The sequence below is a fragment of the Anopheles stephensi genome, chromosome 2 (genome assembly GCF_013141755.1).
Source record: "Anopheles stephensi strain Indian chromosome 2, UCI_ANSTEP_V1.0, whole genome shotgun sequence".
NCBI classification, from domain to species: Eukaryota; Metazoa; Arthropoda; class Insecta; order Diptera; family Culicidae; genus Anopheles; species Anopheles stephensi.
In genome coordinates this window covers 67,082,967-67,109,761 of record NC_050202.1, presented here as the reverse complement: position 1 = coordinate 67,109,761, position 26,795 = coordinate 67,082,967, and the positions used below count along the sequence as shown (strand labels likewise).

At 47.7% G+C, this 26,795-nt stretch overlaps 3 protein-coding genes across 5 annotated transcripts; 2 read left to right on the top strand and 1 right to left on the bottom strand.

Annotated features, from left to right (window-relative positions):
- The first annotated feature begins 571 nt into the window (after positions 1–571).
- LOC118504372 (C-1-tetrahydrofolate synthase, cytoplasmic) lies at positions 572–9,817 on the top strand. 2 transcript variants are annotated; one of them, XM_036038779.1, is made up of 9 exons: positions 572–687; positions 2,900–3,113; positions 3,226–3,436; positions 5,672–5,796; positions 5,867–6,213; positions 6,758–6,989; positions 7,061–7,234; positions 7,882–9,319; positions 9,395–9,817. In XM_036038779.1, the coding sequence occupies exons 1-9, from the start codon at positions 675–677 to the stop codon at positions 9,635–9,637; spliced, it is 2,997 nt and encodes a 998-aa protein (XP_035894672.1). In that variant the 5' UTR covers positions 572–674; the 3' UTR covers positions 9,638–9,817. The 2 variants fall into 2 exon arrangements, with proteins under 2 accessions (XP_035894672.1, XP_035894671.1); XM_036038778.1 differs by lacking the exon at positions 572–687 and having other exon boundaries at positions 2,692–3,113.
- A 678-nt stretch (positions 9,818–10,495) lies between these two features.
- LOC118504370 (probable ATP-dependent RNA helicase spindle-E) lies at positions 10,496–15,809 on the top strand. The gene is made up of 6 exons (XM_036038774.1): positions 10,496–10,799; positions 10,864–12,013; positions 12,107–14,658; positions 14,738–14,859; positions 14,925–15,161; positions 15,263–15,809. Exons 1-6 carry the CDS (start codon positions 10,599–10,601, stop codon positions 15,396–15,398), a joined length of 4,398 nt encoding a protein of 1,465 aa, XP_035894667.1. The 5' UTR covers positions 10,496–10,598; the 3' UTR covers positions 15,399–15,809.
- Positions 15,810–16,741: 932 nt separating this feature from the next.
- LOC118504369 (cadherin-23-like) lies at positions 16,742–26,412 on the bottom strand. Of its 2 annotated transcripts, none has more exons than XM_036038772.1 (20): positions 26,173–26,412; positions 25,127–25,337; positions 24,611–25,055; positions 23,554–23,819; positions 23,392–23,486; positions 22,464–23,288; positions 22,198–22,385; positions 21,793–22,137; positions 21,228–21,712; positions 20,938–21,150; positions 20,543–20,652; positions 20,293–20,450; positions 20,088–20,215; positions 19,906–20,015; positions 19,689–19,809; positions 18,893–19,000; positions 18,205–18,809; positions 17,572–18,119; positions 17,387–17,450; positions 16,742–17,318 (listed from the first exon to the last, which is right to left on the bottom strand). In XM_036038772.1, exons 1-20 carry the CDS (start codon positions 26,200–26,202, stop codon positions 17,169–17,171), a joined length of 5,205 nt encoding a protein of 1,734 aa, XP_035894665.1. In that variant the 5' UTR covers positions 26,203–26,412; the 3' UTR covers positions 16,742–17,168. The 2 variants fall into 2 exon arrangements, with proteins under 2 accessions (XP_035894665.1, XP_035894666.1); XM_036038773.1 differs by lacking the exon at positions 26,173–26,412 and adding an exon at positions 25,419–25,445.
- Between the last annotated feature and the right edge of the window lie 383 nt (positions 26,413–26,795).

Genomic DNA, 26,795 nt, shown 5'->3' with positions numbered 1-26,795 from the left:
TCGAACTCCTCTGGACTGGCTTCGTCAGCATCGATATGCGATATCCTGCAGCTCCGTGATCGAATCATCGAACCGGGCGCGAACCGTGGCCAACAACTGTCGCCGAATCCCGTTGGTCGGCGTTTGATCAACCGCATCGAGGAAAAGCGCTGCTGAATGCACCCGGGCATAGACTGTACGGGCGATGCGAGTGCTTAGGTTGATTAATAAATTATTGCCACCGGTTTTCAAACGCCTTTGGCACCAGTACCCGACGAACGGCTGATGACGGTACCTGTCACGGAACGATTTTTCATTTTGAAATCCTCCGAAAAACGTACGTTCGCCACCGAAATACCGATCACATGCAAGCGGAAGACCTTCTGTCCGTAATGCCTCTTTGATGTGCCGTTATGCTGGGTGCATTATGCAGGTATGAACGACAAAGCCCATTTGCCACCTGCCATTTACGCACAGGAAACACGTGTGTGTGTGTGCGACATTATCTATGCATGGCTGTGAATTCCTAGGGTAAAGTGGTTGCTCAAGGTGAGTCACACAGCCCTTGGTAAAAAGCGCGCCAAAACAGATGACAGTTGCAACGCAAAGTGAGAGAGCGGTCAGTGCGTTTTAACAAGGTGTAGTTACAATAAGCCTTGTTTTTAGTGTGTTTCCGTGTTGTAATCGAAGTTAAAATGGAACGCCTGGGTAAGCAGCAAGATGAGTTTATGGGTTTGATCTTATACACTCTTTAAACGGGCTGCAAGGTGCGCTGGTAAAAATGGCGATTTGTTTTGGTGACAAATGCAGCTGTGAACTGTAAACAATGCGCTACATTGTGTATTACATGGGTAACGCATCGGGAATTACATGAGGGGCGGCCTGGTGGCATGGTCGATCGTCACTCGGGGCATGACCGGGTATCGAATCCCGCCCGGGATCGATAAGTAAAGGCTTTAATTTTCTTTTACTTAAATTAATGTTGATACTAACGTTTTGCTGCAATATTCAACGTTCACTTAATTTTGTAAGCAAAACATACATTGTTTGGTTGGTACTATCAATGTACAAATCAATTTCCTCAGGTTAATTAATGCTCCTCAGCTCAGCTCAACTGATCCGTCCCCGCAAATTGCACTCCAAACTCGTCCAACAATTCGTAACGTTTGATCGGTAATCCTTCGGACGCTTGGCCAGCGCTCGAACCTTCGCTCGTCCTTGCGCCCGTTCGGCCTTCTCGGTGCACATAATCAACCATTTCCTGCCACACTGGAACGGGAGCTACGCAAGATTAATGTACCACACGTCGTCATCACCTTGCCGTGTCACGTGGCGTTATGCACAGGCTGGGTCGTTTTTTGATTAATTCCATCACACTCCGAACATCCCCGTCCCCCGGTTCGCTTCCTTTTCTGCACGGTGCCAACATTCGAAGAAGCGTTCGATTAAACCTAATTTTAACCACTAATCTGTCTCGTTGCATTATTGTGGTATGACCCGCTTTTGATTGCGTATGAGTTTTGCGAGGCCTCGGGCCGCTTAAGAGATAGCAACGGTTATGCGGTAAATCTTGATAAGTTTATATCCATATTTTTGATCAGCAGCACCAAAATTGCTATGTTCTTTTTAACATTTTCATGTAATATCTTCAAAGTTTTCATTAAAATTTTGTGAAAAAAGGATTTTTCATACGAAGTATATTCTAAAATTAGCGTAACAAATAGACAAACGATTATCAGCAATCATTTTATGGACAAAATTATCAGTTTTACATTGTTTTTTTTTTCGTAAAAACAAATATTTCGGGGCTTAAATGTTATAAACAAAACATTCCATGTGTTTGTGTAAGGGTTCTTTTATATACTTCACTGGCGTTATAATATTACTTGGTACATAAAAGTGAAAACATTTCTGAAAAATATTCCTGCGGATAGGGACAAAATTTGGCTTGGATTAGAAAAAATTTGTGACGAATTTCGTGTACATTAGGCTAAAAATAACTGTTATGAAAATAGTTTGATGTTTAATCTTCTACCTCGGCACTACAACCTCGAGAGGTCTCGGCCTGCCACTTCTGGCTTTCTGTGACTTAATTTTACCTGTAGTAAAGTAGACAGCCCTACGTACGGGGAGGTGGTCTCTGGAAGGGATTTGAACCCCTGTCCTGCCTTGTGGAGACCAGCGTCGTTATCACCTCGGCCACCGGACCGCCCCGGTGTTTAATAGGAAGTTTTAAATGTCGATTACTCCGGAGTTGGAAAATACTTTTGTTTTATAAAAACCCTTTGAAAAATATACAAAAATCGCTATCCATCCTCTTAAGTCATTCAACACAAAAAAAAAAAATCCTCAAGACGTTCACGGGATCCAAAACGTTTCGACAGGAAGATGCTCCTACTGTTTGTTGTTGCAAATAGAACGCCCAACGAAACACGAAAGCTAAGCACAGTGAACAACATTTTTCATCCTATGAGCTGTGTTCAATCTGCGAGGAGATGAACCGCCCATCCGATCCACCCCACGCTACATTCCCTTTACCCATCGTAACCTTTGATAGGGACCCCTCTGCCTCTCCCATTCTCGTCACACGAATCCCATCCTCAGGCCCCTGATCTTCATCTGTTCCGTTCAATTCAACAATCCCCGTTTCACCCTGCGATTTCCTGGCTGCACGATCGGGTGATGCCGTCAGAATCGGCAGATGCAGATAAAGCAGCATGATTGCGAATGACACTCGGTCCGAGTGCTGGCGATCCAGTTGCGCACAGTTACCGAAGCTACTGCGCGATTGCGATGCCTCACCGGCTCCTACGGACCCTTCGGTCCGTTCGATGGAAGCAACCGGCACACCCTCCATCGTTAACCCTTCTAACCCGCCCGACGGCTATCGGCCATGCGGCGTTCGATTTTCATTTGCAAGCTCACCCTTCAGCGCTCAGTACGCTCGGAACGCTGGTCGACATCGGAACGGTAGCACTAGAAACGTCCCGGAAGTTTGTGAACGAGCTAGTAGTACCCAACGTTGCTGAGACCGTATCCCGTACGAGGCCACCTGGTGAACGATACAGCAGCAGTTGTACAGACAGTAAAATGCTGAGCGGTGCAAAGATCCTGTCCGGCACGGATGTGGCCAAGTGAGTTGCTGTTGCTGTTTCCTGCTAGATCCTGCCACTAATCTGTGCCTTCGGCCCTACTATGTGTGTATTTGTGGCTTGGTGTGTTTGTGTGTGTGTGTGCTTTTCACAGGGAAATACGAGAGCGGCTGAAGAAGGAAGTGGCCGAAATACGACGCCAGGTACCGACCCTTATGCCCGGGCTGGCAATCGTACAGGTCGGTGGGCGCGAGGACTCGAACGTGTACATCCGGATGAAGATAAAGGCGGCCGAAGAGATCGGAATGTACGCTGAGCATGTTCAGCTACCACGTTCTACCACGCAGGACGAGCTGTTGGCAACGGTAAGTGTGCTTGGGTTGTCTGTTTTGTACGTACCACCTTGCTCCCTTCGCCCTTGCGAATCATGTTCTCTTGATAAGACACCGACTTCCAAACCGTATCGATGCAGTTGTTTCCAAAACATCTCCGTCCGCGTGGTCGGAGAAGCGGGAAAAAAAGGGGAAGAAGAAACTGAACGCATTCCATCAGGCTCTATCACACTTCGATCCGCTAATTTCCTGCGTAATGAGAGCGTGTAGCAATTTGAAGGCAAATCTGTTGACACCTTCTCTGGCTTGGTTAAATTAGATTACCGCCAGCAGGAGAGCATCTCGTGTCCGGGTTGCGTTGTCGGTGCTTCCCTCATGAATGATTTATATTTTTTTTTCCTTCTGCATGGTAACAAAATTAATGTTATATCAGACACCGCGGCATCTTGCAACGGCGGAAAACATGAGTTAATCCGACGGTTGACATTAGACCGCGATCACGATCACCACCTTTTTTTTGCGGTCTTATGCTCGCAAACGTGGTTGCTGCTGTTGGCAACATTGTAGCTACACGGTGATTAAAAGATCCACACAGCTGGCCCATTCGATTAGTTTGATCGATCTAATACTCACTTTACTACCGATCGTATGGATGTCGTACGCAAGGCAATAGCTGCTGACGTATAGCTGGGCGAAGGAAATGTAAATATTTGATCCCCCCCCCCCCCCCCCACCCGGCAAGCGTGCTCTAATCGCATCTGATAGTAACGTCTAGGACACGGGCACTATCATAACAATGATTCCTTGGGGAAAGTGAAAGTTTCGCAACGTCGTGCATGTGTAAATCCAGCGTTTTGTAAGAACAAACATCTTTGCCGTGTGTTAACTATTAGGTGCAAAGATCTATTCGATCGTATCATGATCTTGTAATGTCCTTTTTTGGTTTAGTCTTAGCATGTAGTCAGAATTTTGTTCTCAGGTTCCAGCGACTTGGACTGTGTTTGTAGATACACCGGTAGCAAATCGACTCCATTGGCAGAGTCAAACCGCAACTAGATCTTTTTATCCTTATATTAATAAAAAAAAGTTACATTTATTTTCCAAAACTTCTTCTTCCTTGGCACTACAACCTTGAGAGGTCTCGGCCCGCCATTTCTGGCTTTCTGTGACTTAATTTTACCCGTAATAAAGTAGTCAGCCTTACGTACGGAGAGGCGGCGGTCTGGGATGGGATTTGAACCCCGGCCCTGCCGTGTGAAGACCGGCGCCGCTGTTGCCTCGGCAACCGGACCGCACCTTATTTTCTAAACAGCTACATTTATGATAAATAGCGATAGCGATTAATAGATAGTGAGTTTAAATAGCGATTAAACTTGGTTTAACCAAGTCCAACACGTAAATGCCTTATTTAAATTCTTCTTCTTCTTCGGTGGCACTACAACCTCGAAAGGTCTCGGCCTGCCATTTCTGGCTTTCTGTGACTTGATTTTACCCGTAGCAAGGTAGTCAGCCCTGCGTACAGGGAGGCGGTCTGGATGGGATTTGAACCCCGTTCCTGCCGTGTGAAGACCGGCGCCGTTGTCGCCTCGGCCACCGGATCGCCCCTTATTTAAATAGTGTTGTTAAAAAAATATGAAATCTAACGAAAAGTTAACTTACTTCAAGCAGTGCTGTGGTACTGCAACACTTTTCTAAAACATTAAACATTTTGGCGACGGAAAATTGTACCATTTGTAGGGTGTTACACTCAATCTCTTCAAAGGATATTTTTTAATAGCGTCAACAATTTACATTTAAATAAACACAACCCGTTGCATTATCGCTTTTCTGAATGCCAAGCGATTAAACTGGTTAGCCGAAAATTAATCGCGTCAGTACCAGCGTTTTTGATGTGCAAGCGCCATGTACGGCACGTCATAAACGCTAAATATTTCAATAAATTGTCCAGAAAATGAGCATTTCCCCGCTGTGTCGTGCATATCCTCCTCACGATGCTGCTCAGTACATAAACTAAGTGCGCGTTTCAAAAATAACGCCACCGTAAACATATCACGCGAATCGGTTTTTGCGATCGTGCCAAAATCTAAGCTGCATGGTCGTGCACCCCCAAGTGCAGCGGCATTCCATGCGCTTCACCAATGTTTGGCATAACGAAGGGAATCGATAGGAAATAGCATCTGGCTCTGGTGCTTGTACCCTTATCTATAATTGATGCCAAGGACAGTTCGCATCAACGCTGTGTGTTTGCTTGTTTTTTCTTCACACCAGGTCAAACGGCTCAACGAGGATCCTTGCTTCCATGGCATTATCGTGCAGATGCCGCTTGACTCGGAGACACCGATCGATGCACATCTCATCACGGATGCTGTCTCTCCGGAAAAGGATGTCGATGGGTAGGGATACAGTTTTGGCCGCCTCTTTGATCATCACTGTAACATCTCCCCTTTGCTGCTTTGCTTCTAGACTGAACACCATTAACGAGGGACGTGTTGCGACGGGTGACATGTCCGGATTTTTGCCCTGCACCCCCAACGGTTGCATGGAACTAATCAAACGCACCGGAACTCCGATCGCTGGCTCGTACGCAGTGGTGATCGGGCGCAGCAAGATCGTTGGTACGCCCATGTCAGAGTTGCTCAAGTGGGCCGATGCCACCGTTACTGTGGCTCATTCGAAAACGAAGAACCTTAACTTGCTGATCAAGAAGGCGGACATTCTGGTGGTAGCCGTGGGACGTCCGGAAATGGTGCGGGGTGCATGGATCAAGCCCGGTGCCGTGGTGATTGATTGCGGTATCAACTCTATCCCGGGTGAGTACTTTCGTTACTATTTGTGTTTCTTATACACATGGGAACATATTTCGTTGAGCCGCAGGCGTCCGTCGATATTCCTTCTCTTTCTTAATCCCGCGATACTTAAATTGCCTCTCATAGTTATGAAATTGATTTTATTTTACTTTGTACCATGATCCCCACTATATCTAACTTAATTTGACTCACTCTTGCAACGAAAGTTAAACTAGGGATCGCCCAAAACAAATCAAGCCTCGAAACGACTGCTCTTCTGACCAATCTGGATCGTTTTAAACTCAGGCCGATCGATGTTGCACGTACAGCGTACGGAGCACCGATTACGCGTGCTGGCTGTACAGAGATAGATTAGAATGTTATTATCAGCTTGGCTTTCGGACGCATAATTCGGCACTCACCCGAATGTCCTCATCCACACTTTCACCAATCGCCTATTGCATTCCGTTTCATCCCATAACGGGAGGATCAGTCAAAACGTGTGCCGTTTAGCGGACGCTGTGAGCACAACTACATTGCCCGTTTTGCTGCACCTCTCATTCTTTAGATCCGACGAAGAAGAGCGGCCAACGGTTGGTGGGTGACGTGAAGTACGAGGAGGCACTTCCCATTGCCTCGCACGTTACACCGGTACCGGGAGGCGTTGGACCGATGACGGTCGCGATGCTGATGCAAAACACCGTTCAGTCTGCCCAGAGAGTTGCCCGACGATTGATCGAGATGGAGTTCCGCTGGTGCCTGAAACCGTTGCCACTGAAGCTAACCGAACCGGTTCCCAGGTGCGTGAGTGATTGTGTGCTTGGCGTGCCTTTCTTCTTCTAATACATCATTTTGCTTATCCTACACACAGCGACATCGAGATTGCGCGTGCCCAGGAGCCAAAGGATGTGTCGGTGCTGGCTAAGGAAATTGGTCTGATACCGTCCGAGGTATCGCTGTACGGCACGAAGAAGGCCAAAGTATCGCTGAAGGTGCTGGAGCGTCTGCAGTATGAGGACGATGCGAAATATGTCGTGGTGGCCGGGTAAGTTGCTCAAAAAAAAGTACTTCGAACCACGTGATGACCTTGAAACGGGAACTGATGGACAGTGCATGGTAGCTAGCTGGCTGATCGTGGCAGTTGATTAGACCCACTTGTATACGCTTTTATTATCGTGTTAAGCTGCGAAACTTGCTACAGCATAGCTGTTAATCGAAAGCTGGGCAACGTTAGATCCGTGCCATTATCAGAAGATTCGGTACAAGGAGTTCTATCGTATCTACCCTGAATATTGACGTACCATTGGATCGGTTCTTAGTTCTGTTAGGAATGTGTAAGACGCGGTTTAATGCATGCAAATAAGTCCAGACGTTGCTAGATGATTGTTGTTGTAAAGAAGCACACAGACAGTTCCTATGTGTTTCCAGCTCCAGCCTATTAATAGCCTATCTTCGCCTTAATCACGCAGTTCCTCTTGCCCCACGAGCTGGTTTCGGTGTTTGAGGCTAATGATTTTTCATGACTTGTCATTGCTCAGTGGCAGCGAGAGATAATGATGTCCATCTCGCGTGATACGGTCGCACTGTAGACATCCGCATGATGGTCATAAGAGACACGTCTTGAGCTCACGAATAATTCGAGAAGGAAATGATTGCGTCGCAGTGATACATTATTGTTTTACCATTTTCCAGAATAACGCCAACTCCGCTCGGCGAAGGCAAGAGCACCACGTTGGTCGGTTTGGTGCAGGCCCTGACCGCGCACAAGCGTTGCAACTCGATCGCCTGCCTGCGTCAGCCCTCCCAGGGACCGACGTTCGGTATCAAGGGTGGTGCGGCCGGCGGTGGCTACTCACAAGTGATCCCGATGGAGGACTTCAATCTGCATCTGACTGGTGACATTCATGCAGTCACAGCGGCGAACAATCTGCTCGCAGCTCAGCTGGATGCACGCATCTTTCACGAAGCGACCCAAACCGATCAGGCACTATACGAGCGACTGGTGCCGGCTGTGAAGGGTTCTCGTAAGTTTGCTCCGATCCAGTTGCGCCGTTTGAAGCGCCTCGGCATCGAGAAGACGGACCCGTACGCGCTTACACCGGACGAGATCCGGCGCTTCGCACGGCTGAACATTGATCCGCACAATGTCGTGTGGACGCGCGTACTGGACGTGAACGATCGGTATCTGCGCAAGATCACCATCGGGCTTTCGCCGACGGAGAAAAACTTGACGCGTGACACCAGCTTTGCCATTTCTGTGTCGAGCGAGATTATGGCCATATTGGCGCTGGCTACCGGGCTGGAGGACATGAAGCAACGGTTGGCGAAGATGGTTGTGGCGTTTGATAAGACCGGTGCCCCGGTGACTGCGGACGATCTGGGCGTTACGGGCTCGATGATGGTGCTGCTGAAGGATGCGATCGAGCCGACGTTAATGCAGACGCTCGAGGGTACACCGGTGCTGGTGCATGCCGGACCATTCGCCAACATCGCTCACGGTTGCTCGTCGATCGTGGCCGACGACATCGGTATGAAGCTGGCGGGCAAGCGTGGTTACGTTGTAACTGAGGCCGGTTTCGGTTCGGACATTGGCATGGAGAAGTTCTTCAACATTAAGTGTCGCGCGTCGGGCAAGGTGCCGAATGCGGTCGTGCTGGTGACGACGGTACGTGCGCTTAAGATGCACGGCGGTGGTCCGATCGTGACGGCCGGAGCACCATTGCGCCGCGAGTACATGAGCGAGAATTTGGATCTGCTGGAGAAGGGACTGCCGAATCTGTTGAAGCACATCGAGAACGGCCTGAAGTACGGAGTACCGGTGGTGGTGGCGATCAATGCACACGGTACGGATACCGCAGCCGAACACGAGCTCGTGCGGAAGGCGGCGAAGGCAGCCGGTGCTTTCGAAGCGATCGTATCTAACCACTGGGCCAAGGGTGGAGAAGGAGCGGCCGAGCTGGCCCAGGCCGTCATCGATGCGTGCAACCGTCCGTTGGAGTTTAAGCTGCTGTACGAGGTGGACATGCCGATCGAGGACAAGATCATTCGTATCGCTAAGGAGATGTACGGTGCCGGTACGATCGAGCTGAACAGCAAGGTTCGAGATGCTATCCGTCTCTACACGGAGAAGGTATGTGGGATTCCGAACAAACTGGCACACGATACACTGGGACAGAAGGTTTTCATATCTGCGGTATATTCACAGGGTTTCGGAAAGCTACCAATCTGCATGGCCAAGACGTCCATGTCGCTGACTGGAGATCCGAGTGTGAAGGGCGCCCCGAAGGACTTCAAGCTTGTCATCAACGACATCTGCCTATCGGCCGGCGCCGGGTTCATTGTGCCAATGTGCGGGGAGATATCGAAAATGCCGGGTCTTCCAACCCGTCCGTCCATTTTCGATATTGACCTGAACACGGAGACGGGTGAAATTGAAGGACTCTTCTGAGCAGTAGTAGCGTAGGAATGAAAAAAGGAATGACACATGTTCAAGATTTTAGTAACGACCACCGGCGAACCAGTGGGACAGACGGCTATTTTTCAGTGAAAGCTAACGTGAAATGCTTTCTTCCCGGCTTGTTAGATTATAGAACGTAATAAAAAACAAAATTTCTGACGATTGCTTCTATCCCTTTGCTAGTTCTGATTGTTGCTCTCCTTACCTTTATGTTCACATGCAATTCGTGTTTGTTGTAGGATTATTTACTATCCTTAGTTTACAGTTTAAGGCTCTATTTCGTCTTTTCGATGCTTCTTTTTCTTCTGGGACGCCAAAGGACTCGGGAAACAATTTCTGGCTCCCTTGACTTAGTATACCCCTAGCTGGATAGTCAGTCCTGCGTACAGGCGGAGGACGGTATGTATATGATTTGATACCAATACCCTCGCGTTAGCAACTGGAGTCGTTTTCACCATGAAATCGATAAGCCCCTGCATTTTTGGGTGTCTAACTAAAAAAATTGTGTTTCATGAGTGTATTACCGAAAATCATTTTCAAGGGAAATAAAATAAAATCAAATTTAACGAGCTTCTGTGCTGCACAGGTTTATGGCATTCTGTTTATGGCAGGCTTGTCACACTCAGCTCATATAAAGGTCAAATTCTTTTGCTATCCGTCGTATGGCTCAATCGACTATTGCAGTATATGAATATTATTTAGCAAATATTTTTTATTCAATTGGCAAGCAAACCAAAGCTCATTTTAGTTATTCAAGTTTAATGTGCCATAATTCATGAAAAGCAAACTCGGAAAGCCATTTTGACACACCTGTTTTATAGCAACATGTTTTGACAGATTGCCCTGAAATCCGTTTATTGTGCATTTTCGCCGAAACCAACCAGTTCACCAGCTCACGCTAGTGCTGGTCAGAAACAAGGTTCTCGTGGAACAGGATAACTAAACGCAAGCGATGGACGACGACGAAAAGGATGAATTGTTGGAATTTTTCGATTTTTCCATACCGTTCGAACGGACGACGGTAAGAAGTGCCGTTGGAGGTAGTGAGAGACGTTCGCTAAACATCGAAGCGCAGACGATACCGTTTCGGCATGTTATGGGCACGGAATATGCGAAGGCAATCGTCAAGCAAGAAGAGGCCAGAATACTGTCGGTAAGTAATGAGTTTGTGATGCGATGGTGACCATCCGATACGATTACATTGTCCTTCCTGCTAGGATTTGATCGGAGAAACGCTGAACAAATCAACAGGATCTCGCATGGACGAGGTGGACGATGCGTCTTCGATGGCGGATGAAGACGAAGAGCACTTGGGCCGGGTACGTGCGAAGGAGCTGATGGAGCCCATCTTCAGTCGCTACAACCTGACCGTCACCCCGAACAAGCTAACGATTCACCAGTCGAAGGAGCACATTTTGAAAACGATACGGGAAAACCCGGTCGTGGTGCTGCAGGGTGTGACTGGATGCGGTAAAACGACGCAGGTGCCCCAGTACCTGCTGGAGGACGCGTACAAGCGAAGGGAATGGTGCAATATCATTGTCACGCAACCGCGAAAGATTGCCGCCACTTCGATTGCGCGGCGTGTAGCGGCGGAACGTTCCTGTGAGCTTGGTACGCTGGTAGGCTTTAAGGTGGGCCTGAAGGAAAAGATTAGCGAAGACACGCGCCTAACGTACGTGACGACGGGGGTGCTGCTTAACAAGCTGATCAATTCGAAAAGTCTCAGCCAATACACGCACATCATACTGGACGAGGTGCACGAGCGCGAGGTAGACATGGACTTTCTGCTCATCATTGTGCGGCGCCTGTTGACGCAGTCGCGCCACACGAAGATCATCCTAATGTCGGCTACGATTGAGTCGTCCGAGTTTGCACAGTACTTCAAGATACCGGGACGAAACAGTCTGTTTGCGCCCCAGCTAGCCGTTAGCAACACTCCGCAGCATGATGTGACGGTGTTTTATTTGGAAAATTTAGAAAAGCTACGGATCGACTTTTCCATCAAGTACGAGCAGCCGGAGGTGCACGAGAAGATGTACTTTGTGGCGGCGAAGGTGGCGATTGTGTGCGATCGCTACATTGACGAGTGCGAAACCGCGTCCAACATCGATTACAAACCTTCGATCATCATGTTCCTGCCCGGCATCAACGAAATCGATCGGATGGCGGAAGTGCTGCGCAATTTCGTGGGCGACAACATTCCGAACGCGCTGCAGACCAAGTTCACGATACTGAAGCTCCACTCGACGCTGCCCTCGGAGGAGCAGGCACTGGTGTTTCGTCCGCCTCCGCCGGGATACCGGAAGGTTATCCTATCGACGAACATCGCAGAAAGCTCCATCACCATACCGGATGTAAAGTTTGGTAAGCTGAATCAAAAATTCGTTTGTCCGCTTGCTGTTTGTATTGGCAACAGTCTGGGACTTAACGTTCTTTTAATCTTCTTCCTGGCTACAGTGATCGATTTCTGTTTGCACCGTTTGCTGGTTGCCGACACGCTGAACAACTTTACCTCGCTGCAAACGCAGTGGGCCTCGCGAAACAACTGTATACAGCGTGCCGGTCGTGCGGGGCGTGTGATGAACGGTCGCGTGTATCGGCTTGTGAACAAACACTTCTACGACAATGGAATGGCCCAATCGCCCGAACCCGAAATGGTGCGCTGTCCGCTCGGAGCAGTGGTGCTGAAAACGAAGCTGCTCGATATGGGACCACCGCACACAATACTGGCGCTGGCCATGTCACCCCCGAACCTGTCCGATGTGTCCAACACGGTACTGCAGCTGAAGGAGGTCGGCGCGCTGCTGCGTACCACCAAGGGTGTGTACGATGTGCAGGACGGTGATATTACATACCTCGGTCAGCTAATGTCTCAGATTCCGGTGGACATAACGCTGGCGAAGCTCGTGGTGTTGGGTTACGTGTTTTCGGTGCTTGAGGAAGCCATCATCATTGCGGCCGGTATGAACGTGAAGAACGTGTTTTGTGCGATGCGAACGGTCGAGGCGCTGCGCATCAAGCGCTACTTTGCCAACGGCTCCGCTTCCGACGGTATTGCAATTCTGAATGCGTACACCTGGTGGCGATCGGTGAAGGAGCAGGGTACAGGAGGCGATACGGTCGGTTGGTGTCAGCGATACATGCTCGATCTGAAATCGTTGACCGAGATGGCTGAGCTGGTGCAGGAAATAACATACCGGCTTAAATCGGCCAACATACGGGTCGTGGCCGGTGCGCGGAATGCACGCTGGAACGATCGTGAGCGAACGGTCGTGTTGAAGGTGGTGATGGCTGGTGCGTTCTATCCCAACTACTTCCTTCCGCTGTCCTCGAGCGAGCGCGACCTTGGAGACCGAATGGTGTACACGGAGATTGGTGGCCGAAATCCGTTCCGAACGGTATTCTTTAGTGGGTTTGACCATTATAACTATATTGGACCGCTGTACCGCAATCAGATCCGTGCGCTGCTGACCGAACGAAAGGCGGACCCGGAACGGCAGGCGCTCATGAAGGTAGACTTCGAGCGAAGCACCAACAAGATATTCGTGCAGTTCGAGTACCCGCCCGATCTTCAGCCCGGCCAAAACCAGATACGGTACGACGAGCGCAACATGGTGGACCGTATCCATCCGGGCGTTTACGAAGCGATCAAGTTGCGCCAAGTGCGTCGCAGCCAGTCGGAGCTGCTGGTGATGCATCACAACGATGCGGTTGCCTTTGCAACGGAGAACGGTCTCGGCGTTTGGAAGAACAACGAATGGCACCCGCGCAGTATCGAGATCCCGAACGTGCAGCTGTCGGTCGAACCGGCCATCTACTGCAAGGAGCTTACTGCCACCGTGACCTACGTGCAGGATCCGAACAAATTCTATCTGCGTCCCCATGGCAACGATAACATCTACAAGGACATCGAACGGCAGCTGAGCGAAAGTGCTGCACTGTTGCGCCCCTTTTCTGCCCTGGATTCGCTGAAGCAACGAGATATTGTGGCCGCCCCGTTACCGCACACATCCGTCAAAACGATGGGTCGCGCCAAGCTGCTGAAAGAGTACACGATCCGTGGCGTAACGAGTTGGGCGGTGTTTTTCATGGATTTTGGTAGCACGGCCGTAATCCCGGTGGGACAGTTGCGCAAGCTGGAGGGCATTTCGTTGGTCGCGCTCACAACCATGCCCGACCGTGTGTTTGAAGCGTCGCTGGCGGGGGTGCAGCCGTGCGCGGTACGATCGCCGAAGGATGTGTGGACGGAGGATACGGTCAAGTACTTCCGGCAGCTCGTACTCGGCAAGCGGCTGCACGTCGAGATTTACTCGGTGGTGAATCGGGTGTCGATGGTTGTGTTGCGCCGCTCGCCGCAGGATTCCGCCGAGCAGACGATTAACAGGGAACTGATCAGGCTGCATCACGCCCAAGAGTCGGAGGAGTCGTACGTGTCGAAGATGAACCACGAGAAGCGGCTGCGTGTGCAGAGCGACATGGAGTTGGATTCCATGTACGAGGTGCAGATAAAGAACGATGACTCCGAGCAGCAGCGCTATCTGGAGGACGATGATCCGGTCAATTTGCAGCTGCCGCGTGATATGCTCAAGGTTCGGCTCATGCTGCGCGGTCCGTACAGTCCGCTGGAGATCAAGTGTAGTTCGACCGTGTTCTCCGGCTACCGGAAGCCGGTCAGCATCGAAAACTCTTCGCTGAATTCGGTGCTGCTCGACACGAACCCGCAGAACCCGCACACCAAGCTACTGGTGGCGGGCTGCGTTAACGAAACGTCTAACAATACGCTGATCGCGCGACAAACAACCATGATGCCAAACATTCCCGGGCTGCCGGTACTGATGGCGCTCATCTTTGCGCCCACCTGCCAGTTGAGGAAGGATCCAGAGGAAACGCGTGTTGTTGGGCTGTTGGCTGGGCTGGGCATAGATCCGCACACGGGCAACTCCATTTATCCCGAGCACGACATGTCGATGTCGGTAGACATCTGCCTTGACGAGGAGGACATTGGAGATGTAAGACGGATGATGAACCGGGGGTGCTATGTTCGTGGTATGACTCTTTTACCGCTTTTTCCCTTTTGCTTATTTTTAGATTAATGCATTGCGATACACGATGGACTCTATCCTACACAGTGGACACAATGAGCAAACGCAACTGTTTGGCGAGTTCAGCATCGAGTCTCTGATGGGAAAAGTGAAGGATTACTTAATTAAGTAAGTCAGGGTCGATGTATCGCTGGGTTTATTTTATGTAAAATTTGTCTATCTTTTTTTTATAGAATCCTTCAACGTGAACGAGCGGTTCAGGAAAATCGTGGCATGATACACGATTTCCGATGGGATACGGGCATTAAGAACGCCGGCAGCAGCAAACAGACAAATCAGAACATCATGATCGACATATATTCGAAGGCCATCTTTCCCCTGTACGACAAGCTAAATCTTTATCCGTTGCCGGTCAGCAAAATGGAGTTTATGCGGCGGCACTGTGCGGAGCTGCACCTAATTACAGAATCGTACGTATATAAGCTTGCCGATCGTCTCACCTGTCGGTCGTGGAATCCGATGGTCGTGGAATTTACTATACTTTTTCATTGTGTTTTTTTTTTCAACCTAGGCGAGTTCCGTTACCGAAGGGAGGCATATTGTGTCAGCTGTGTGATGTGAATCTCGAATCGGAGCATGCCTTACGGATTCACTTCTGCTCCAGTCTGCATCGCGAGCTTGAAAAGAAGATCCTTTTCCGACCTTGAAAAGGCTAGCTCACCAGTGCGTACAAATTAATTTCGATTTTCATCCTTTATTCATTTTTTTTTTCATTCTTTCTTCATTATTTTGACAATTATTATTCGCAAACGATATGCATGGCATATGCAATACCTTTTTTCTCTGCCATTATTAGATAGATAAGATTGACTGTAGTGCAATCGGGTCATATTGGGTTAGAACTTAAAACGACGTGATGGTTCCTTCCGGTTGTGGGTCAATCAAAAACTAGACAATAATCCAATGTTATCAAAATGTGATCGAGTTAGTGGCGTACAATAATTTCATTACCCTTTTTCATATCATTCTCGTAATTCTTTCGTTCCATTGCTTTCCATTGTATCTGACGATATTTCTATAAAGGAATGTAATTATATGCGTAAGTCAGAAAACTACAACTTTTGCTTATAAGTTACTTTACGTGTCCGAAACTAGTATTAGAATAATTGGCGGTGGCTTTTATTTTAAGTGATACTTTCAGTAAACAAATATTCTGCTATTGATCTGTGACACTCACAGGTATACAAGCTGTGCTCTTCAAAGATTTGTGTCTTCTTAAATTCAAATCTCCAGGTGCTCGCAAAAAGCATGCATTTCAGACTCGTAGATATAGACAGTAAGTTGTAGTGCTAGAATTTGTTGTTTCAAAACACGTTAAATTCTAAAAATTTTACAATTTAAAAACGGTTGCTTGCCATTTCTAATCGTAAAAATTTATGTAGAGTAAACAAGCTGTCTTGCCAATAGCCCCATCTCCCATGAACCGTTTTTGATCGGGTTCGTAAAATGAGAGATAAAAGCCTATTACATGCACTATCTAACAGCTTGTGTTTACTGTGTACACGATCCATTAGCAGTTATTGCATTATTAAAATTTACGATCATTTTATGACATTATACACACATGCTTAGCACCATGGACAAAAAAAGGGGATAAAGGTACACCATTTTTTAATATCTGTACTTGAAATTGAAATCAGCCACTTTACATGCAGCTGGCCTGAGTCTGAGCGGCTCGTGATTGCGTCATGTGGTGGTAAAAGTGAAAGTTCCACGAAAAATAAACACTCAACTAGGGTGAAACATCCTTTGATACAACTGGGCATCAAATTCGCTAGTGCTTGTATAACACGACGGACATCCCCATGTCTCAGTATCCCGATGCTAGTGGGGATGGATTGATCCATATTTTATCTTCTACTCCATATTAAGTATCTGTTTTAATTTACATAAATTTAATACTTCTCCCCTCTTGGGAGGCACGGCCCAGCAACACTATTTCGGATCGTTCGTACGGTATCGAGAGAGATGAAAGCATGAGATGAGAAAGTGGAATTGGGCCCTAAAAAACAGCCTCCCAGCGAGCCACAAATTTAAGATTTTTTTTCTACATCTTTCACGTCGCTCACGTTCCTTTATTACAAAACGAAAAGAAAATCAAAACTGTCACAGCCGGACCTTGCCTGGTTAGCTTTGCGGGGTGCAAATTCGTTGAATCAGCAAAAAACACAAATTGTCGTTTTGAGTCTTGTATATAGCTCTGGTACATTGGAAAAAAAAACAAAATCCCTTACACGTCTGATATCATTTGTAGTGGACGATGCAGTGGTTACTAAAATATCGTGCTCCTGTACCAGTTTCGATGCCGGTTGAGGCCCCTGACGTCGAGCCACACATTTCGTCCAATAACAGTAAAGCGTATTTACAGCTAAAATTAATACAGCAAACGAGCCATTAAACATTCCGTATCGACATAATTAGAACCGATGGGACAGCTCGTCGTCGGTTTCGTCCAGTTTTTTATGAGTAGGGCCTTCCACGACTTCGATGCTCTTGTCCATTCCATTGGCCATTGGATTTAACGAGCGCTGGCGCAAATGTTCCAGGAAGGCAGGGTTGAGACTTTCCTGAAAAATGGGGAAGCAAACGCATGTTCAATCGCTATCCTCTGCACAGACGTTAGACACACGCTTACCTTTCGCTTCGGCGAGAATATGTCCCTGTCCATATCGTTGAAATCTGATTCTTCCGATTGTAGGCTATCGTGGAAGAGAAGGGAGAAAAGTGCATCGGGGCGGTGCATAACAACAAGAACGCATTTAATCCTTTTTTCTTGCTGTCCTATCTAACGCTAGTGGGTAGAGCCGCTGTTTGACTCACCTAAGATCGTCGTACACTCCGCCACCACCCATTCGGCCAAACTCGTTATCGTTAAGCACCGGGTTAGAGCCTTCGATGGAGAAGATGTTCGTGGTGGGAACGTTTCGCGTCGGTTTCCCGTTCAGCTCGGACGAAATCGAACCAAAGTCTGTGGCGGACAGTGCTTTCAGCTGCCTGTTGAGGCTGCGAATCTTGATGAAAAACGCCACGAACAGAATCACGCACAGTACGGCCAGGGCCGCCGATACTACAATCAGGATTATCTGCAACGTTTCGTCGGCCTCGGTCAGCGATTCCGGCGTCGGTGGGACATCTTGGAGCGAAAGGTTGCGGATACGCAGTGTGGCCTTTAATTCGGTGACGAAGGTACGATTGGAGGATCGTTGCTGTATACGGCTTGCCTCCACTGCCTGATTGTCCTGGATGAAGTGGGTGCGGACGTCAGTCAGGGCACTGCTGCTGGACCCTTCCTGCCTCTCGCTAAACGCCTGGTCAATATCGTCAATATTGCACTCCATACCGTACGATGCAGTTAACTGGGTGGCAAGCTAAAATCCCACACAGACACACACGTAAATGAAAGGTTATTGTGGGATGGAAAGATAGGTTGGCAAGGTGGGTGGAAAATCTTACAAACTCTCGCACGTCCGGCTGATCAATCTCTTCGACGCTGTTCAGAAAGACGAATGACACACGGTTCGATTCGGATACGATGTACACCTTCGCCTGTACCGTATCGTTGTGCGTATCGTCGTTATCGAACGCAATTATGGTGAACTGATAGTATCCCTTCTGGTTCGGTTGTACCTTTTGCACCAGCGTCAGCTCCCCGGTGGATGGATTCAATCGGAACGGTAAGGCGTCGGTTGGCAGGTTCTCGCCTACCGCCTGTTCCGTTCCGCTCACTATCTCATACCGGATAATTTCATCCTCGTCCGGATCTTCGGCGTACACGCGGAACAGTGGCTTCTGTACACGGTCGTTCGTGGTGATGCCGGCCGCGTAAAACCGCTGCTGAAATACTGGCGGATTATCGTTCACATCGTTCACCTTGATCCGGACGACCAGCAGCGAGGGGGACGAATCGACGAGTGTTGCTGGTGGGCCGTTTTCGTTGTTGGTGGCTACGATTCGTATTTCGTGGGACGGTATCTCTTCCCGGTCGAGAAGCTGGTCCAAGCGTAGCACATTTGTTTCTGGGTCTAGTGCGAACAGGTGGCTCGCGTTACCGTACTTCTCTGTGGCGAATAGGGGTTAAAGGGAGATAGGGTCAAAAGCGAGCTGATGAAATTTGAGTCTGCTCGTGCTACTCGGTGCTTACGGTCGATGAAGTAGAATACGTTTGTCTGTGCGCCTGGTGGTAGGCCAGCGTTCTTCGGATCCTCGGCGAATGGAAGTTGGCGTCTCTCGTCCAGACCCTCTTCATTTTCTGCCAAATTAAGCAAACATGCATTGATTGGTTTGAAATAGGTCTTGTGCTGTTTGTAACATTTAAGGTTTCTCTTGGTTTGACTGGCGTATTAAAGATCTACAGGGTGCCGTTCAAATTATCGACAACTTTAAGTGGGAAGTGTACAACATTGCTTCTGCCGCTATCTCCCTATTATGAGAGGAAATCGGTAGAGTCAGTGAAGTATGATATGATGATAGGCCGTTGAAGCCAGGAGTCTATCGCAAGGGAAAGATGAAAACTGGGAATTTATATACTCCAGGCTTTTTTCAACGGAGTTTTCCTAGCATAAGACCGCTGTTGTGAGTGCATGAGCTTGAGCTTGGAGGGATTTAATCTGATTTTGGAACAAAGTGTGGGTATTTTAGTAGATTTTGTGTCCTTTTGTTAGTTTTTATATGGGTCGTCCATCTTCCTAATGACAGGCGTACCAAGAGTAGTGAAAGACTTTTGCCAATTCAAGTCTTCCTCCTTTATGTATTTTGAAAGCTACTTCCGGCACAATTGTCCGGCGTAAAATAGATAGCAAACTTTATAATTCTGAAGAATCAGTTACAAACAATTGCTTCTTACATACGGACGAGCTTGAGCTCGATTCGCATTCGATTTGTGTTACCGATTTGTTATACCCATTCAACCAACTGTCATGAGCTGCCATTCAATGTACCTGTAAAGTCTGTATCAAAGGTTGGCTGCAGGAAGGCCGGTTCGCCCGTCATGTTGATAAAGACGATGAAGATCGTAGTTTCCGTCTGCTTGTCGCCCCCATCTCTGGCAATCACGGTAATCTGCGGGACAGAATTGTGTGTCAATAATTTTCAGTGCTGCTGCTGGAATCGCTACCGCCATTCGCGGCAGTCCAAAATCATTGCCACCGTACGTACGCTGTAATTTTTCGGAAACGGTTGCACTGCCTGCTCATTTTCCAACACCAGCCGGCCGGTTTTCGCGTCAAGCTTGTCCATTCGGAACACCTCGTGGTCTCGGTCGTTATCTGGAGAGGAAACCGGCGGTTCGTAAATGTGCGAAGAGAAACAGGATTTGCGATGAAGCCGCGACAGCTTACCGTTGGTGCTTTGAAGGGAAAACGTAACGTCACCATATATGCCACCATCATCATCGACGGCGACAAAATCCGGCAAATTAGACCCATTCGTATCGACCAGTGGACTGCCATTCTTTAACGATTCGTATCTTTACGATGAGAAAAAAGAGCGCAAAATGAGCACTTATTGCTAGGGTAAAAGGGACCCATTTGGGGGAAAACTTACTTCAGCCGGATCTGTGCATTCCGGGTCGGGTATATGATGGTGGGACTGTTGTAATTAAATGGTGTAACCACCAACTCGTAATCCCGCGTGCTGCATTTGCTCTCGGGTGGTTCGGGGAGTTCAATAATCGGATCGTACTCAATGCCTCTGTCACATGCCTGCCGTGAGGTTCGAAAATATCGTTTGTATTACGCAAAGGTTTTTAATGTGTGCGTTTGATGTATGCAGTAATGCTCAACCGTGCACCCACCTCAACTTTCAGCGTCCACGTTCCGTGGTAACCTTTTAAGTCTTGTGCCACTTTTAGTGATGTGCTGTATTCGTCCACATACTCCAGGAAGAATATATCCGTTTCCCGTGCTAGAAACGCAAAAGAGGATTAATGTTGTGTTACGTCGCATCGAGCGTTATTTGTAAAGCATCTACGAGTGATTTTTCAGCATAATGCAATAGACGACGCGATTGCGAGATTTTTGCTAGGAAAAATGTAGATTCTCATGTGGGGTATTAAAAGTTTATAGTTTAAAATTAACACAGGTGAAGATTCGATGGAAAACGCACGCGATGTGCACAGTACAATAAAGTTCATGGGAATATGCTGGTGATATGGTGCTAGTGGACACACTCGAAAACAATTGTACGTACCAGGTAAAATCTGGCGCATGTAATAATTAACCTTCGCATTCGGGGTTTCCTTGTCGTCACGATCGGTTGCAACAAATTTCTCCCGTATAATATGTCCCTGTTTGAAGTCTTCCGATATTTCCAACTCTTCCGACGCTAGCTCGGGAAGTTCCGGATAGTGATCGTTGATATCGAGCAGCGTTAAGCGAATGTTTGTCGATACACGATTTTGTACTGAATTAAAGAAAAAATAGCATTAGGATAATGTGTATGTGTTGCTGTTAATAGCACTCGGTTGCATTTGTACTCACTGCCGAATCCACCAGCATTGTCCACCATCACGATGTTGATCGTGATACTTTCCAGACCACCGTCCCGATCGAGCAGATCGTTGTTCTCCTTCACGTACACCCGCCCGGCACTGTTGACCTCAAAGTAACGCTGAAGCTGCGGGAAGTCACGATAGTTGATCTCGTACGATACGGTACGGTACGGTTCATCGCGATCCAGATCCTTACCCTCCACCAGCACAATTTCGGTGTTGGAGGGTATTTTTTCAAACTTGTACACCTGCCCATCGTCCGGCAGTGGTTCGTGATAGGGTTGCTTGTTGTTCGTGTCCATGAGGTCAATCTGAAAAACGTGCCAGTTGCCCCACTTCCAATCCGACACGGTAACGTTCTGCAACACAAAATCGATCGGCGGTATGTCACAGTCGATCGATTGTGCCGCCTTCACTCTTATGATACCGTTCTGATCTATTTCCATCCATTCTTTGTGGGCAGGATCTAGGGGTCTATGGAGATTGTGAAGAAACCGAAGGGGAAACGTCATTGAAAAACCTTATGTTTCCTTCGCTCTTCCACCACTACTTACTCCATTGAGAAGGTCATTTCGTTATTGCCCGGTCCGTCAATGTCGTACGCTATGATGTTGCCGATAGTTACCCCAGAATCGGATTGTTCCCTCACCGATCGTACCACCTGCAGTGTGGCCTCGTCGAAAAACGGTTTATTATCGTTCTCATCGTCTATCTGTATCGCCACTACGGTTTCTACCGTGTTGGGCATGATTTGGGTTTGATTTTGATCGACCAGAATAATCGCCAGGAAGAGTGTATCATACATTTCGTAATCTACCTCCAGGCTGAAGTTAGGATTCACCCTGATGGTAGCTTCGGTAAGTTGTCTGTTAACCTTCACCTCGTGCACATAGAAGCAGCTAGAAGTGTTCCAGTAGAATTAGTATTAAATGGAAAGGTTCTTTGGCTAAAATGATTACTTTTCATATGTTTCCGGTTTCGCACGAACTCCACTCTTGGTGCCATAGCTACTGCTCCAATCGATGCTAAACACTAGCTCCGCTTCCGTATCTGGATCGGTCCCGATGATCTTTGCCACTTCTTCCTCGCCGATGATTACCTCGCTTTCGGCGACTGAGTTTTCCAAAATGTGCATCGTACCGCGGGGCTAAAATGATTGGCAATAGTTCACATTTACATCATTCAGTAACAAGCACCCCATACAATCACTTCGCTGGTACCGTACCAAAGTAATCTGAGGGGGTTTGTTGTTTACGTCAAGCACGGTAATGGTCAGCTGTGAAAAGATCTGATGAATGGGTTCATTCCTTTCTGTCCTGAGCGTATCTTCGCCCTGTAGCTGGACGATCACCTCCTGCGCAACATCGTAGTCGAAAATGTCCGCTCGTTTCGTCTTAAGTTCGAACTGATACATCGGATCACCGGACAGAGGATCGGTGCCAACCGGTAGCGACACCACTTCCAAACTTTCCGACAGACGGCCCAGAACGGTTAGCTTGATGCTGTCGTCTATATCACGATCGGTAATGGCGACCGACGCTAACAGTACGTCAGCACCGATCGTTTCCAACACACTGGTTTGATAGTTTTCCTGGCCAAACTTTGGCACCTCGTCGTTCCAGTTACGAAGCCGAATCGTTATGGTTTGAGTGTTTTGGTGCGTCGGTTCGATTGGTTCCTGGGCGGTGACGTGCAGCAGGAATGTTTGTCGCTCGGGCAACTCGTAATCCAGCTTGGCCGCGTTGATGATGTTGATCGTAAACGACACCAGCTGGTAACCACTCTCTGGGATGATCGTGAAGGAGGTGGTTGGTTGCTGCTGGCCGCTTACCGTTTCTGCCAACCGTACCTCGTACCGTGCATGTTCGCCCAAATCCCGATCGTTTATGGTAAACTGCTTGAAGTCGAGCTCCATAATGGTGTTTTCCCAAAACTCGAGCTCAACAGGACTCATTGCAATCTCGGGAAAGTTATCATTTTTGTCCTCCAAAATGATGGCTCCTTCACTGGTTGTGTTTAGCAGTTTGTTGTGACATTTGTAGGCTACAATCTAAAGGGGGGGTGAGATCCAAAGAATTGTTCGGAAAGTATATACGTTAGACATGGTTCCCATCGGGGGCTCATACCAGATTACAACATTCGAATACACTTACTGCAAATGAGTACAGCTCGTTCTGTTCCGCGTCACGATCGATAGGATGCACGGTTAGCAGTCCGTCGCTTTGGCCAATTTCGAAATATTTTTGATCTACAATCAATGATCAATGGATGAGTACATAGAGCGATACTTGTAGATACGAACGATGCGTACGTACATTTCGGTTCGTTGGTCGTTAGCTCGTAGCAGATTGGTTTGTTTAGTCCGGTGTCTCTGTCGATTGCAATCACGAGCGTTTGAAACATTTCCTTTTCCAAGATACGCTCGGTGGTGAACGGACGGCTGAAGATTGGAGGTCGACTATCGACGTTGCGCACCTGTACGATCGTACTCATGCTGAACGAGTGCGTTCTATCGAGATCGTACACGGTGGTGATGAAGTTGAAAATTGCCTTCTCGGTGTAGTCTAACGCTTTCTTGACTCTGTAAATACGTTCGTTTTGAGCTCGTTAGTTTCGTCGAACGCAGTATAAACTTTCCGTTTTGAAAATGTAGCTGTAATTAAATTAATCTAAAAGTGCTGCTTTAACATGTCGCAACCAAACAACATTAGGGGTGGCATTTGTTTTGGAGCGCTTTCAATTTGTTTTAATTTCAATTCCTAACAGTAGGAACATTATCGAGTAGATGGAATGGGACAAATATCAAATGACAAAGGCTAATGATTGGAACGCGGTTTTTTTCTTTGTAAAATATGAAAGATGAATCTGTACGCTGAAATTGGTTTTCACACTGCCACCATCATCATTGGTGGCAAGCTTATGCCGAATCCTACATCAAAGTCATTACGACAAACAAGTTCAAAGCAATTGATTAGACTGTATGGTGTCATTAATCACTGTGTATCAACCATTTCATTACCAGTTTGATTTGATCAACACAGCGTGCGTTCAACAAGTGACAGGTGGATAATAGGATTGAGTAACGTATCATTTAATTTTAGCACAGCAAAGGACAGTTTTCATGAGGCCGTTGCTGGAATTGGTTAAAGGCTTTAAAGAGAGCATAATTATTTCAAAGTGTTGCAGGAAACTTAATTTTTGGGTTGTACACAGTATTTCCCATAGAGCTATGACAGGGGCATCATTAATTGAAAGCTCTAACATATCCACCAGACTGAGCGAACATAATAAACACGTTTGTGTCAATCGATGCACGTTTCGCAAACACTTTTGCTCACCTTTCCATACACCACTATTCATGGTACTACTCACTTCAAATTGTACTGCTTGTTATAGTTCGGCTGGGGGTGCGTTTTGGCGGCCACCACGTACTCAAAATGTTCACCAGCACCGGACGCATCTTCGATCGCGAACGACAGCTCGTTCGTGCTTGAATTGCCGATCCCATTCACTTCGAACCCGTCCGCGTGGTACACGTTGAACAAACAGTCGGAAACGAAGTCGTTGCGCTGCTCCTCAATTTCACAATTTCCTTCCGCCGTCATGACGGGCGCATTGTCAAGAACGTTTACCAGCGTCACCAGAAGGGTGTACGGTATGGCGGGGTTTTCCACCACCAGCAGGATGATGTTGCTACGTTTGTCAACCTCGTAGTCCTGGCGCCGATTGATGTAGATGCACCAGCGACCATCGTTCGCCCGCCTCAGCTCCGCCTCGAGATTGGCCGGAGACTGTCTTATGGTGGGTTCGGGAGGTCCTGAAGGAAACGTGGATCCATCGTAAGTGCCCATCTGGCGCTGCCTAATGAAGCTACTCGGCGTAACTTACCTTGGTAGTTGAGGCAAACCAGAACGAACGGTGGCTGTATCTCTTCCACCATCCATACATCTTGCTGCAGCAGCGTATCGTCGAACGCGGCCAGTGATATGTTTTCCGTATTGCCCGTATCAAACTTGGGATCACTCCATTGCTGACAGTGTACTTCGATCACGGTCGGGAGTAGCATCATCAGCAGCACGGACCATAACAATGCCGACCACTGGAAAGACGGTTTGGCGAAGGTAGTTAATGGTTGTTGAAGGAGAGGTGGTTACTAATTTACACAAACAAAAGCACGCACATACACACTCATGAATCACTTTAATCTTATTTCAACTATCCACTGGGTAACACTAGCGATGGCGGATATAAAACATGCTGTCCGAGTCATGTTTATTCCTTGTATATCATTCGGCAACCTGAATGCATACCACCTGTGCGATGACACCGGTGACGGTTTTCATCAATCACAGCGCCAGTGACACATGACATCGAAATTATGAGACGTTTCAAATGTTGAAGAGACATATTGTCGAACAACTGCCACAACACATACACCACGTATCTGTACCCGTTCGGTGTCTCATCAATGAACTGGTGTTGCTCGTGAATTCGCAAACCCAATTCAAGCGATACAGTCAATCCAAGAACCGTCCTATCTGGTGGCATTAGATACGTATAGGCGGAAGCGAGCGCTCGTAAAGATTGCTGTCAATTGCTGGTTTTTTTTTGATAAAGAAAACAACACTCGCACAACAATCGAGCGATACATTCAAGTACCTACTAGACGGTCACGATTAGTCACCCGGATCTTCGGTTTCTGACGGTGGGTTATCGGTAATAACCTAATTCTTCCACCGAATGGGAGTTTGTTTTAAAGTTCGCTTTTGCTTGAAAATTTCTCTACAAAATGACACTTTTTGAAGCGCTTAATGCACACACAATGTTAAGCTAAACCGTAACACGTAAAGTATTCCACTCGAGAGTTTACTTTCTTTCTAACAACCCATCACATTGCTCAAAGAGGGAATCACATTGCACATTTGGGAAATTACCATGTCGGAAGAACTACTGCCACATTTCATTGCTACGCATACACACTGATCACATTAATGTGGTACATGCGACACAGCTCGATCACTGTAAACTGAGCACTGCGGCGTAGAAATAGAGAAAGTTACACTTTCTTCACCACAAGCACGGAGCCCTCGAAGGGTGGAGGGTGTTCAGTTCACGATTAATCATGTGCCTGCAGCAGACAGGCAGCGACTGCTGACTCGAATGGTCTCTCGATTGCCATCGATTGCTCTTCCCCCAAAGGGGGCACCGGCATGGGCCACCAGATAACATCCTGCGCTATCGATGATAAGAAACGTCGATTGCTTTTCACTATTAAAAACAGCCTCCGCAAGATAAGATAACGATGATGGTGGTCGAATACTTGGCGCTACCTGATGGCCCAGGTAAGTTTAGGTTGAATGCCAGCTATACGGCAGCGCTGGAAGCTAGAGTGGGCAAGCGTCCGTATATTTATATCTCAGCTCACCCACAACCTCATTTGTGCTTTATTTCCCCAGCTGATGATGGTTTCACAGGAAATTATGTTGACTCGGAAAAGGTGCATCATCTTGTACTGATGGGCAATCTGATATCAGAGCAATCTTATCTTCTATTGCCT